The sequence below is a fragment of the Capricornis sumatraensis genome, chromosome 3 (genome assembly GCF_032405125.1).
Source record: "Capricornis sumatraensis isolate serow.1 chromosome 3, serow.2, whole genome shotgun sequence".
Taxonomy (NCBI): domain Eukaryota; kingdom Metazoa; phylum Chordata; class Mammalia; order Artiodactyla; family Bovidae; genus Capricornis; species Capricornis sumatraensis.
The window spans coordinates 7,502,554-7,517,123 of NC_091071.1; the positions used below are offsets into that span (position 1 = coordinate 7,502,554).

The 14,570-nt window shown below is 53.4% G+C and overlaps 1 protein-coding gene across 6 annotated transcripts in view; it reads left to right on the forward strand.

The window, feature by feature from the left end:
* Nucleotides 1-14,570, forward strand: part of CUX1 (cut like homeobox 1) — a 349,582-nt gene that overhangs the window by 322,783 nt on the left and 12,229 nt on the right. The window contains exon 24 of one of the 6 annotated variants that reach the window (XM_068968696.1): nucleotides 557-1,277. The exons of the other annotated variants lie outside the window; for them this stretch is intronic. Coding sequence (XP_068824797.1) covers nucleotides 557-1,277 — 721 coding nt within the window. Of the gene's footprint in view, nucleotides 1-556; nucleotides 1,278-14,570 lie in introns of those variants that run through there. 6 annotated transcript variants of the gene reach the window in all.

A 14,570-nucleotide genomic window follows, 5' to 3' on the forward strand; every position in this document is an offset into this window, starting at 1 on the left:
ACAAATTGATAGAATCCCACCTCAACCTTGACCAGAGACTCTGACCTGTGGCTCAGAGCTGGACACTGAAGATTTTCACTTTGGGCACTATCTAATAATTGGTTCTCTCTCAGGAAGTCCAGAGGGGGAGGCGATGGTTACCATTCATACTTTATCTCCTTGTATGAATTCATTTGGCCTTATGGCTGTACACCAAGCACCAGTGCTAGGTGTGGGTATGCAAAGAATGGGGCCTTGCCATGCCACTAATGTTGGCGGGCCATCCTAGTGAAGAGGGGACTAGAATTCCAACCAAAGGACAGGTTACTCAGAGGCCCCAGGCCTGGGAAACTTTAAGCTGGGAGGGTTGCTGGCTCCTGCCTGGGGAGAATGGGGTGGCTGTAAAGAGGGGCTCCACTCTGGGGGCCGCAGGAGCCTGAGCGGCTGTCAGGCCGGTGGGAGTGAGATGTCGGGCAGTGGACGGAGATGGCAAGAGGCCTGGGCCGCGAGGGAAAGGACACGGGGCACCCATGCACAGAGGTTCCCTGACGGCGCCCCCACTGCTTGTGTCTCGTAGGTCTCGGATCCGCAGAGAACTGTTCATTGAGGAGATTCAGGCCGGGAGCCAGGGCCAGGCCGGGGCCAGCGATTCGCCGTCGGCCCGGAGCGGCCGGGCCGCACCCAGCTCAGAGGGCGACAGCTGCGACGGCGTGGAGGCCTCCGAGGGCCCGGGCGCCGCGGACGCCGAAGAGTCGGGCGGCCCCGCGGCCGCCGCCAAGTCTCAGGGAGGGCCGGCCGAGACGGCCGCGGCCCCGGAGGAGCGGGAGGAGGCGCCGCGGCCGGCGGAGAAGGCAGAGCCGCCGCCCTCGGGGACCCCGGTCCCGGACGCCGCCGCCGCCGCCGCCGCCGACGAGGGCCGGCCCCGGGCGCCGCCGCCGCCGCCGCCACCCGAGGATCCCGCGGACGGCCCGGGGCCCGTGCCAAACCCCGCCGCCGCCGCCGCCGCTGCGCCCGCGGCCGGGGAGGACGCCGCTACCTCAGCCGCCCCGCCGGGCGAGGGCCCCTGCCGGGCCCGGGACGGCGCCGACAGGAGTTCCGCTTTGCCAAGCACCAGCGCGCCCGCGGCCGTCCGCCGGCCCAGCTCGCTGCAGAGCCTCTTCGGCCTCCCGGAGGCGGTGGGCGCCAGGGACTCGCGAGACAACCCCTTGAGGAAGAAGAAGGCCGCGAACTTGAACAGCATAATCCACCGCCTGGAGAAGGCTGCCAGCCGCGAGGAGCCCATCGAATGGGAGTTCTGAGAGGGCGCCGCCCGCCCGCCTGGCGCGCCGCGCCGGGCCGAGTCTGGCCGGGCCGGGCCAAGCCTGACCGGGCCGGGCCGAGTCTGGCCGAGCTGGGCCGAGTCGAACCGAGTGTGGCCGAGCTGGGTCGAACCGGGCCGGGCAGAGGGGCGGGCGCCGACTCCGCGGCCGGGACCGTGTTGCGCACTTAACCGCCCTGCGGGCCACAGGGCAAAATCGCCATAGGCCAAGGTGCATATAGAAATCAAAAGGAGCATTAAGCCCAATCTATGTCGTGTTTTCAAGGAAGAAAACGGAAATGTGTAGTCGAGCTTTTTTGTACCCTGAAGTGTTTTTTTTATTGCCCTAAGTGATTTCCACAGGTTCTGGAATAACTCTTACAGCTTTGCCTTGCGCCCTCCTCTTTTCGTGTGGGCTTTAAAAAAAAAAAAAAATCAAACCCACATATTAAAAGGGGGCTTTTTATCTGCCATCTAATGGCTTCAGAGCGATAATACACTATTATCTTCTTAAACCAGGAAAAAAGGGGAGGGGGGATTTTTCAGAAAAAAAATTTAAAAAAGAAAGTTTTTGTAGCTGTTCAGTTGCCACTAAGAGATTGCACAGTCAAACCGACTCTAAACACACTAGTTTGGATTCCTAAATATTTTCAAGTAAAGAATCTTCTCCTTTGAAACTTTGAATTAAAGTAAAACACATTTACTCCACATATTTTTTAACAAAAAAAGTCACATCAGGAAAATATCTGATTTTGTGGTAGCTGACGTAGTGTTTTCTTGTACGTGAATAGAATCCTGACATGTAGTGCACATTGATCCATAGCTTTAACTGACTCTGGGCTTTTGCTGACCAGAGTTTGTTTAATACACTCCATTCTAGGCCAAATCAGGACAAAAAGAAAAGATCCGAATCTAGGTATTTTATAATCTGCTTTTTAACCTCTAACCGCAGAGCACGCTGATCAGACCTCATATCTTGGAGGTGTAGGAGACAAGTTAGAACTGTAGCATGTACCCGTTCATTTTGTTTAATTTATGGTGTCTTATGTCTGTGTTAGTGCGTCTTGCACATGTGCGAGCGTTGAAAGGAAGGAGGAAAGTGTAGGCCTCGAAGGTCGCCGCAGGCATATCTGGGGCCCCTCGGGGCCCCTCGCCCCTCGTAGGCAGCAGTCTTTCCATGACACAGAAGGCACCACACCTCACACCACTCTCCCGGGCGCCTGATGGACTGAGCCCCACCAGGGGACGCCACTCCCTGGGCCTGGGCAGGGTTCCTGCGTGCACCCAAGCACGCGCATAACTCTCTCTCTGTCTCTCTATCTCTCCCTTTCTTCCCACCACAAGCACTGATGACTGTTGACGTCGTGGGAAGCCTCCTTCCTTCCCTGCAGAAGAGAGAACGTGGCAGTCTGGGCTCGGCTCCCACCCCCGTAGTCTCACACCAAAACGCTGATGCTCTTCACTTCCAGACCAGATCATTGGCCCTCCATTCATTTTGCCTCTTGGAACGTTCTTTTTATGCACAGTTTAGGGCAGTCTAAGTACAAATCAAAAGTCTAACTTGTCTCTGATTCCTCCTGTCGTCTATGTGTATATGCGTGAGAACAGAGGTGGATGAAAGTGTGCGTGTGTGCGTGTGTGCAATTTTATACGTCTGTGTATTTTCTTAAGTACCTGTGCACACATAGAGTGCATTACTGCCACCTTTTTTCAATAAGCTGTTTTATCAGTTATGGCTTCTACAAGTTTGCTAATTTAGACTCCTTTATTGCCATATCTTTAAACTAACAATAGATGATTTCGGTATATATATATATTTTTTTTTGCTTATTTATAGGTGCTGTATTTTATTATCTGATTGTTAGGAAGGGATGAAAGGGGCAAATATTCTTTAGAGGGATAGACTGCCGGCAGTATTGGGTATAATTTACAAGATGTAGCTGTCATACTGTATATTACTGATTGAAACCTTTTTGACCGTATTGTGTATCATTGAAACCTTTGTCTTAGGTCAACATCTTTGGATGACATTTTAATGGTGCATTCATTATTTCTTAAGTTTAATTAATATTACCTTTTTTTTGATTTGGGGGGGTGGGAGGGAGTTCTAATTTTAAAGGTATGCTCCCGCTATTACACCTCAGTGTGCTTGTATTAATTAACTTGTAGGACTTTGACTGTAAGATGTGAAACCACATTTCTTGCATGACGTTTTAGAAATTATGTATTTCATTTACAGTCTTTTAACCTGCAACTGCAGCACTTATTTCAAGTTTTCACAAATTTAAGAGTCACTACACTAAAGACAATGCCTTTTCATGAAGAAGAAGTTTGCAGAAGGCTCTAGGAGGCTGGGAGGCAGGCCGTTTGTCTTTTGATGGTTTCATATCATTCTGAATTTGAAATCTGGTTCAGTGAGCAGAGAATTCAACACAGAGGAGCTTAAGGGGAAAGTGGATTCCCATCTGGCTGAATCCAGGTGCACTGAGAAGAGGGCGTTTGCATCCGTGACCCTCAGGACAGTGAGTAGCAGAGCCCCTGACGGTACTGTGGTGTCCTCTCCACAAAAACCTCAAGGAGGAGTTTTGTCATCACGTGATGAGTCTCCAAATACCCGACTTTCAGTAGAACGAAAAGCAGGGCGTTAACAGGGAACGCCAGGGTAGTGTTTTCGCTTTAAAGGCATGACTGTTATTTACTAAGGTGTTAAATCGAGGAAACTGATAAAAAGTATAAATCTGTCCATCCTCATGGCCAAATAGTAACGTCTAAAACAGCCACTTTGGCTCTTCCAGGCAATTTAGTCTTTTTTGTTGGTTTTGTTTCATTTTTAAAACTAGGTTATTGTTGATTTTCATTCTGTCTTTTTTTGCCAGACTTACATCTGGGTGCTCGATACAATCAGTTGGTTAAATTTTGCTTGCAGTTCCGTATTTGTATTCTTTCTCTATTTATTTTTTTTTTTTAATTGCGATCCTAATCCTAGATCTCTTGTGTTTAAGCTGTCACTGTAATACTTACAAGAGCTGCCACTAAATAACAGAAACCTGGGGTGGGGTGTCCCCCTCCTCTTTGTGCCCCTCAGTCTTGAGTCCAAGGGTTGATCTTTCATCTTGATAAGCAATATTCAAGTGCCTTGAACAGCATCCCCTCCGTGGGCTTTACCTTCCGCTGGCTGGCGTTCCAAGCAGCAGCTCCCACAGGCAGCCGACCTCTTCCCCTTTCCGCTCGCTCCATCAGTCTAAAAAGCTGGTTTGTACCTCTCCCCTGGGGAACACGGTTCCGTAGAAAACACTAACACTTAATTACAAGCTCCATTATACCATTTTAAATGGCTTCTTTTTGTTAATTGGAGGCAGTGTTCATAACTTAAGGTTTTTGCCATTACTTAGCTGGCTAAGTGGAGGCTCCGCATGCAGTGTCCAAGTTCAGCCTCTTGACCTTTGGTTCCTGCCCACATTCTCTTGGGTGTCTGAGGTAGAAGGGGCGTGGCTTCACTCCCGCCTCCTGGCTCCCAGACGAGGCCTCTTCCCTTGAACTTCTGGATGAGGCTTGTGATCTCTGTCTAGCAGGTCGCCCTTCTTTAGGAAAGATTGCCACAGCCATCTAACTCCAACTCAGTTTTCCTCGGAGTTTACCTGCCCGAAGGACAGCGCGACACAAGGTAGCTTGTGGTCAGGAGACTGCGGAGGAATCTCCAGGATCTGCCAGGATCCTGACTGTACGGCTACTCTCAAGTCATGACACTCTGTCTAGGCCAGTGACCAAGGTGGAAAGATGAGAGTTCACAGCCTCCCTGGGACAGTTTCCCTGTACGTCCAAAGCACAAATGCCTCCCTGTTCATCTCTCTTCCTCCTATGGGCCTCTTTGTGTCTCCCTAAAAGCCAGGTGTGCTGGTTGGTGGTCCAGACCCAGAGTGCAACAGAGCTTTGGGTGAAGTGTTCCTCTGTGCTCCCTCTGGCTGTGAGAGACTCTCCCCAGCTGCCCTCAGCCCGAGGAGGAAGGAGACACCCGAATGCCTCCATACCCAGGACCGCCACAGCCCCATGAGCAGACCAAGCAGAGGGCAGGTTGTACGCAAGCTCTGGCCTCTGCTACCGGCCCTAAGATCACCCAGCAGTCGTGCCCTAAGAGGTTGGGACGAGAGTCGCGGGACAGCTCTGTCCACAGGCAGGTGCCTTCTCGCCTAAAGTTGGCCTGGATTTCTTCGTTCTCCCTGAACTCGTGTCCTGTCGTGCACGGGCGATCGTTGAACTCTGTTGACTTTCTATGCAATGTTCTTCATTCCTCTGATGGTAGGAAAACAGACCTCCCTGAAAACAGCAGAGGAGCCAGCGGGAGCAACACTCCCGTCCTTCTGGGCTGAGCACACAGTGAAACAGTGTTGGTGATTTCCTAGATCTTGAGCTGGGGGACAACAGCCTTTGCCTTAAATGCACCACAGCAGACGCCTCTCGACAGGCCTACAAAAACCAGAGTCTGCCCTGAGCCATCCCGGGCCGCTCCCCTCTGAAGCCAGTAAGCCAGCTGCTCAGGGGAGATGGAGCCAGGCCGGGTCCTGGTGACCGCAGTGGGCGGGCAGCCGCTCCCTGTCAGGCTGCAAGTTGGCTCCCTCCCTGAATGTCCTCCCCCACCCCCGTGTCATCATACTCATTTGTCCCCTTCTACCTCACTAACCATGCTCCCACTGGACCTCCCCCCGCACCCCTCAGAACCGCGAGGCAAGTGGGATCCGGGAAGAGAAAACCCAGAAGCGTGGCATCCATGAGTATAGCTCGGCCTGGTGGGCAGGCGGCTTCCCTCTTGTGAGCACAACCCAGACAGACAGCTGTGCTCTGCAAGGCGCAGGGATCCTCCTCTTGGCCTCCACCTGCTCCTGAAGTGCTCACAGCTGTTTCCTCTGCAGGCATGGGTGGCCTTGGGCCCCACAGGGCCTTCTCTCTGGCCCGCCTGCGCACTCTGCCCATTCCCGCTCAGCTGTTAAGATCGGTCAGAGCCACTTCCCTCGCCCCAGGCTGCCGCTCCATGGCCACGTGAGGACACTTCCCCAGGATTCCCACCTGGCACTGGGGAGCTCTGTTGTCTCTGGCACCAGGAAGTTATAATCTCAGCCCTTCTGTGAGGTCTCCGTGGGAAGGATCCCAAGGACAGGAAAGGATTTGGCCTTCCCCAACCCACATGCCCAGTCTTCAGGCATGTGACCCTTTCTTCCCCAAAGAATAGGCCAGTTTCCGTGCTGTGCTGAAGAAAACCAGCTCCTAGGGCTGCTGGTTGGATGTGGGTCCATCCAGTCTGGTGGCCAAAGTGTTCTCTTGATGGAAGGAATTTGGACACGCTTACTGGGAAGAACTCACATTTAGAAATCCGCCCCCCTCCCTGGTGCTGCCGTTTCTTTGCGTCTTGATGGTGTTAGGGGAGCCTTCGTGAACCCAAAGGCAGAGCTCCTGCCCTAAGTGGCCAGGTGGTAGCCTGGGACTCCCAACACAGTATGCATCTATTTCCCAGTGCAGTGAATGTCAGTCTGACCAGTACATCTGCTTGCTAAGAGGATGGTTCAATTTGACAATGTTACTCCCATTCGGATTCTGTTCTGCCTTTTGGTAGATGAAAACTACCAGGAAAAGAAGGGAAAGGAAGTTCCTAGTTCCCAAAAGATCGAGGCTGTGAGACACTTAGAGGTGTACAGAAAGCTGGGGCCAGAACACTCCAGTGGGGGGGCGGCGTGCAGACGGAGGCAGCAGAGGTGAGGGTGTGGGGAGCAAGGAGCTGAGCATAAAATGAGCCCCGCCCCAGAGCCCGCCCTTCCCCAGCAGCCTGGGAGCCTCATCCTTGGTCAGGGAAGAGTATGGAAATGTAGCTCCCCCACCCCCGCCCCGCCCCACCCCACTGTCATCCCGTGATGGGAGCTGTCCCCGCCTGCCCGGGCCTTGCCCCACCGCCCGTCCATGGCCACCTCCCCTCCAAAGAGACTGTGTCCATGCCGTCAGCGGCATACTCCCCATTTTCATTTTTGGATGAAGTGACATTTAGCTTTAACGAGACATTTCCAAAGTGCTTAGTCTCCTCCAAAATGCTAACTTTAAAAGTTGGGCATCATAGGTGAAGAACCTTTTTTTTTTTTAAAAAAAAGGCTAGTGAAAGACATTAGGCTAGGCATAAATGTGCACTTCCGCATCGTTGCTATTAAACATTTAAAACACCTTTGAGTTGCTTTTCTTGGATCATTATAGCTTATCCAATAATGTAAAGAAGTGAAGTCTGTGTTACTGTAATTCCTGTAGTGTTTAGACTCTCTCATTTCTACCACAAAATATGCTGTATGCTATGTATCAAGCTTTCTGTGAACAGAAAGGAAAGGTGCCTTATATTCCAAAGTCATGGCTACACCCCTGTGGACAGTAATCAGAAGCACACTATATACAGAAGCATTGGGACTTCCGTGGGTGAAACCAGATACCAGTCAGCAAGACGGATTGAAGTGGCACGGGGCTCCTTTGTTTTCTGGTTCCCTTTTTTTTTCCCCTCCGTTTTTCGTTTCTTTTTCTTTCTTTCTTTTTCATGTTCTCATAGCTTGCTTTAAACAGAAAGCACTTAAATAGATGACTGTGTGTAAAAAGCTCTGTGCAATAGAAATCATTTCCCTTCATTTTTAGGAGAGAACGTATTGCACACCAAATGAACTCAAAGTAAGCTTTAGAGCAGGACGATTCAGGTTGTGGAGGAGCAGGACGAGTGTGTTCACTGTAGCTCCGTTCTGTTCGGGAACGGAAGGGAAAACGGGCCTCCCCAGCACTGCCTCCCCGCCCCTGCCCCGCAACCCCGTCTCAGCCTGCCTCTTGCTGCCCGCCATGCTAGTGACGCAGGGCCCACGGGCACCCACCAGAACCTCTGGCTGGGGCAGCAGAGCAATCGGAGCGGGCTGCGACTCGGCAGCTAAGAACCCCCCCAGTGAGCGTGTGGCCACAGGCGTCCCTCCCAGCACTTCACCTTTTTCTTGTTGAGATGGATCGACTGCTACTGACACCCCCCCCCCACCTCCCTGCAGCGTGCGTGAGGATAATTATAAAAGGATATTTCCTTGAGAAAAAAAAAAATTGTTTAAAAAAAATTTCTATTCTCTTCTATTTATTATTAGGTTAATCCTTTAAGTACTTATCAGGAGTGTATTGTTATTTTGTGTCGTTGTTGTTACCATAAATACTTCTGACTTTCACTCCACCCTTTGCTGTCTTCTGCCTCCCTCCCTCCCCGGCCCCAGAGACCCAAAGGGTCTTGGGGATGTGATCGGAGGGCAGAGGGGGGTTTCTCTGAATCAGCTGTCTCTCTCCAGAGTAGCCGCTCAAAAACTGGTGGTCTCTATCATGTCCCACTTTTCAAAACGAGAGAGTTGATGAACAAAACAATCTCCCAATGTTAAGGAAGCGCCGGGGTTTGAAGTTTGCTTATGTGAGGAGCTGTAGAGGAGACTTAGAAAAAGCAAAGCTTGGTTCCCCCAAAGCCTCCTAGAGCCTCCGGTCAGACTTCTGGGTTCATGACGGTTCAGGAGCCCCGGGGCAGGACGGGCGCGGAGGCCTGGTCGAGCCTGACTTTGGGTGAGAGAGGTCTCTGGCAAGGCTCACTGCGCTGACAAGTTTCCGTTGGCTTTTGTTACAGTTGTTGTTTTCCTTGCCTACAAAGTTGGTCAAAACCATCTTGCGGAGCAACCGTGTTTTTCTGTCCGGCTGTGGCTTAAGTACCCACTCCGGGGGAGCAGGGGTCTGGGGGGGAGCCCCTTTCCTCCTTCCTGTGGTTAAGTGCAGAGGAAGCATGGACCAGGGGCACAGCTTTCCGTGGCTAGAAGCACAGCCAGCAAGACACCCAGTGGCTTGCTCCTCGGGTATCGGGGTGGTAGAGGCTGAGGCTGGGTGCTGCCTGCCGCCCCGAGGTAGGGCTCCCAGAGGGCCTGCCGACCCTCTCCGTGTCACCCACGGCTTTTCCCCACTCTGACATCGTCTGGGGTCCTGACTCTGTCCTCATCTCTTTGAAAGCCGTCTGATGAAACAACAGCCCCATCCCTCCCCCTACAAGGGTTTCCATTTCCCCCAAGTCGTCTATGCATTTCTCTCTCTCTCTCTCTCTCTCTCTCTGCCTCATTCCTAGAGAAAACGGGCATCTCATGTCCCACCCTCTGAGACCCACCCCCACCTTTCAGAAAATGCTGTGCATTTTGGAGACGTGAGGATTTCGTCCAAAATTCTGAAAGCATTTGCGGACAGCTCGTTAGAAAATAAAAATGGGGAAAAGCAAAACGTAAAGGCGGTGTCCCCCCACGTCCCTTTCCACTGAGTAAGACCTAGCTCTTTGCAATTGTGCAATAAACTACTTGCCGTGAGAGCAGGTGGCCACGCTCCTGCCCAGACTACTAACTGACACAGCACAGGACGGCCGGCCGCACGGGGGCCTCTTCCAGACGCCTCCCAGTGAGCTCAGCGCCCCACCCCCCACCGCCACCAGCACCGTGTCGTGCGGTGTCTTACATTTTAGCAGTATTTTATATTTTCTGTAACGCACTAAGTCTTAGATGTTTTTAGAACTCGTTTGTTCATACTCACAATCACGGACTTTTTTTTTTTTAATCCTCACAATGACCCAATTGACCAAAAAAAAAAAAAAAAGCATCATTTTTGTACAAATAGCTTTGAGAAAAGCCTCTGTTGTGTTGCTGTGACCCATCTCCGGTAACATTTTATTTCTTGCTATTTGTTCTCGACGCAAGAAGTCAAAAGTTGATCCGCCTGGCATGGGGGTGGGGGAGGCACCCGTCGTCCCTTCTGTCCTTGGTTAGCCATACGATGTTTGTTCTCAGCACTGTACAACGGTCCCTATATGATATGGAGAAGCAATATCACTGTATGAAACTCACACCATGTATTATTATTATTCACTAGCACCCTAGGTGTGATAATTGAAGTAAATATCTTTTATACAAACACAAGAACGTGTGGGTTGTTTTTATTTAAAGGGCTCTGGCCTGAGGAGGAGCAGCAAACACTTTCCATTCTGGGTCCAAAGGGCACCTCGAGCACTGCCGTCCTCCAGTGCTTCCTTGGGCGTGTGGCGCCGGGGCCAGGTGTCTGCAGAAACCTGGGTAGGATGTGCGGGGGACCTGGGGGCCAGCCGGCCCCACTGTCCACTGGTCTCCCTCTGGGTACACGTGAGGCCCTGCGTCCCCGCTGGCTTCTTGGCGCCTTTGGAGCCCTGGCCCTCCCAGCACCAGCTTCCTCGTCTGTGAAACGGCCGCCACCATGCGTCTCACAGGCTTGTGGAGACCAGGAAGGGTGGTCGACCATGCTGGGTGTGGCCCTGGGCTGACTGATGGCCGCAGCCTGCGCCCGGCCAGCCGCCCAGCCTCAGCCTGCGGGTCTGAGAGGTGTGGGGGGGTCTCTTGCTTTGTTCCCTAACCCCTGTGATGTGGAGAAGGACAAGCTCAGGGCCTCTGTGAGTGCGGGCAAGTAAGGGAGAGGAGGAAGGAGGGAACGGCGTCTTGTGGGCTTCTGGAAGGATCGGGCTCCTGAGAAAGGGCCTCTCCAGCCAGCGCTCGGGGCTGGAGGCAGGAGAGCCCTGCAGAGTCGGGCTGCCAGGTGGTCCACAGGCTTGTGACCAAGGATGTCTCTCGTCTCGGGATCTAGAGGGTTGGAAGAGAACCGCCATCCTCCCCAACCTGTGACTGCTGGGTGCGGGAGGAGTGTATTTGTTGATTGTGCCTTGATCTGTGCGTTTCAGAATGTGAAGTTCCCACTGGTGATACAGAAGTGTGAGCTAAACTAGATTCAATGCACCCTCCACAACGCGCCCTCCCTTTTCCCCGGAGCAGGGAAAGCCTCCCACCAGAGCTGGGCCCTCCTGAGCCTATCTCCTCCATCACCCAGATATGGAAGTGTCCAAAGCTGCCCCCAAATGTCTGCCCATCTCCCGCCACGGGAGAAATTACATAAAACCAGTAAGGCTCTCCCAGTTTGGCACTGAAAAAACCTAAGTGCAATCATTTTTTGTTTGCTAGTTTAGGTACACTCCTACTTTTAAAAAATCCTTTAAATTAAGATATAAAATGTTAAAAAAAGAAAGAAAGAAAAGCACTTAACACAAAGTCTTTTTACCCAGAAGCTCTCCCTGCTCTTGCAGTGAGATTTGATTAACCAGAACTGCAGTTGCACGTGGTTTTGTAGCTCCAAGTCCTGTCTCGGTAAACAGCCAGCACCAGAGGCAGAGAAACAAGCAGGATTTGACGTGCCGGCTGCAGTCGGGCGCTGTCCCCACGCAAGCAGTGTCCAGCCTCCCTGTGCACAGCTCTTCTCCTTTCTCTCTGGTTAAGTGGATCTGAACAAAACTGTACCTTATTTGATGCACTGGGGAATGGCACGTTTATACCGCGTAAGGTGACACAGTGATATTATTAACGTGTGTGACTCATCCACAGCTTGTGTTTTAAAGGGCTTTCATGTGGCAGCCTTGGGGTGTGTTGCCATCTCTTCCACGGCCCTAGATGTTGGCTCTGCGGGGGAGGGGGCATGCATTTTGCGGGTCCGCACACGGGGAGCCAGGATAAGAACACAGAGGACTGGGGAGAACTGTTGCGACGTCGGTGAGGACTTGCAAAAGGGCTAGCAGATTCCAGCCTGGTGTGGCCTTGAGGTGGAAGGAGGCATTTGTGATGGACAGGCAGCAAGGACACCCAAATGCAGGGGCAGCACGTACCCAGAAGCAGGGCGACGATGTGGCGGGTCAGTGGAGCAGGAAGCCGCGGTGCTGGGGTAGGGTGTAAGTGAGGGGAAGCATTTGGAGCAGGGATGACCATACCGTTGGTAAGAACAAAGAAGTCTGGAGGTGACGTCTCACCAGGTGATGCTTTTTCTGTGAATAACATCAAGAAGGAATTCAGATGTTGCTGAGAGTGTCTGCAACCATGCTGGGAGTGACAGGGCCCCAGCCAGGGAGGAAGTACCCCCGCCCCACTGGAGGCTCCCAGCAAGTACACACCCACCGGTGAGGGTGCAGGGTCGCCCTGGGGCTCCACTCTGGCAGATCTGCAGGCAGGCCCAACGCCAGGGCACAGCCTGGAGGAGCCCGGGTGAGGCCTGAGCCTGAACCAGGCAGTGGGTCCAGCCGAGGCCAGCTGACCCAGCCAGGCCCCTACTGCCTCTGCCCCCTGGGAGACCCTGCAGCCTGAGGACCCCTGTGTAGGCTCCCACCGAGTCCTCTGGGGAGGACACAGTGCTTCGCTAAAAGGCCAGATGCTCCAGCTAATAGCACAACGAGGGCTCCCCGTGGGCCACTGCTCTGGGCACTGGGGTTACAGCCAGGGACGAACAAGGAGCCGCACTTCCAGTGGGGGAGGGAGACAACGGAAATAATAGATGAATCACTCGGCCACTTAGACGGTGATAAGTGTTACGGGAAAGAAACAAGGCAAGGGGACAGGAAGGACACGCGGAGGGGTTAAATTTTAAATAGGTAGTCAAGGACTTCCCAGGGCTTCCCGGGTGGTGCTAGCGGTAAAGAACCCACCTGCCAATGCAGGTAGACATAAGAGACGTGGGTTCGATCCCTGGGGTGGGAAGATCCCGTAGAGGAGGGCATGGCAACCCTCTCCAGTATTCTTGCCTGGAGAATCCCGTGGATTCTGGTGGGCTACAGCCCACAGGGTTGCAGAGTCAGACACAACTAACTCAACTTCACACACACACACACACACACACACACACACACACGGACTTCCCTGGTGGTCCAGTGGCTCAGAATCCACGACCAACCCCGATGCAGGGGACCTGGGTTCAATCCCTGGTCAGGGAACTACTAGATCTTGTGTGCCACAACTCAGAATTTGCCTGCTGCATCTAAGACCCAGTGCAGTCAAATAAATAAATAACTTTTTTTAAAAAATAAATAAGTAGGCAGTCAGGATAGGCCTCACTAAGAAGGTAACACTCAGACAGTCTTGACAGAGGCAAGGGGATGAACCATGCAGACACCCAAAGAAAGAATGTTTCAGGCAGAGGGGGCAGCAAGTGCAAAGGCCCTGTGCACAGAAACATGCCTGGAAACCAGTACAGCTGGAGCAGAGCGACCAACAGGAGGGACGGGTGGCAACGAGGTCCGAGAGCCAGGTGCCGCCTGGTGGGGCTCTGGCTGCTGCTACTCTGAGGGACACGGGGGCCGATGGGGTTTGAAGGGAGGGTGGTCTGGTCTCACTGTTTAAAAGGCTCTCCGGCTCTTGCTTCGTGACTAGGTTCTAAAGGTGAGGGCAGGAGAGGGGAAAGCAGGCGCTTCGGCCACAGTCCAGGTGGGAGGTTGTGACTCGGACCAAGTGGGGTCAGTAGTGAAACCGATTGGATTCTGGATGTATATGGAAGGGAAAGCCAAACGCAAGCCATGAGACAGAGGAGCTGTCAGGAGGCATAGACAAGGGCAGAGAGTGCCCCAGGGGTTTGGTCTGAGCCACTGAAGCATGGTCTTGCCTCTCAGCCCTGAGGACACTGCCTCCTGGGGCTGTGTGCCAGGGGCTTCTGCTGGGGTGAAGCAGGTTGAGGGGGTGGGGAAGTCAGGCTTCAGTTTGGACCTGTCAAGTCTGAGATACCATTGGAGGATGAGCCCAGGAAAAGGAGTGCGCTGGAGATGTGCGTGCATTGGAGGGTCGTCGGCTTATAAATGTCACTAGAGGTGCCCAGAGTGAGTGAGAGCCAAGAGAAAGGCATGCAGGGACAGCACCCCGGCTGCAGCAGCGTTGGAAGCTTAGAGGGGAGGAGGACCCGCAAAGGAAACCAAGGAGCGGCCAGCAGGGGGCAGGAGGCCCGGGATGGTGCCCTGGGAGCAAGTGCTGACGAGTCAGTAAGATGAGGGCTGAGAAACGAGGACAGAGCGAGGTGCGAGGTCTTCGGTGACCTTGGCCAGGACCGTTGGCGTAGCGGGTGTCCGGGTCTGACGGAGCAGGTTTAAGGAAGTGGACGCTTGAGACTAGGCAGCTTCTTCAGGGAGTTTTGCTGAAAGGGGCCATGGCGTCAGAGAACGGCAGCGGGGAGCATTTCAGAGAGGAGAAGAGCGTGCTTGTGAGCGTGTGGAAGAAGCGAGGGCTGCAGGTCGTGGAGGAGACCTGCTAGGGAATACCCTGGCCGCGGAGCCAGGCGCTGGCCCCTCAGGCACCGTCTCTGGCCACCTGTGGGGCACAGAGCGGGGAGGGGGTGGGCGTGCTGGCAGCCGAGTGCCCCTCGGAACCCTCCAAGCACGCTGACCCCCCCTTCCCAGAGCTCCCGCCTGGCT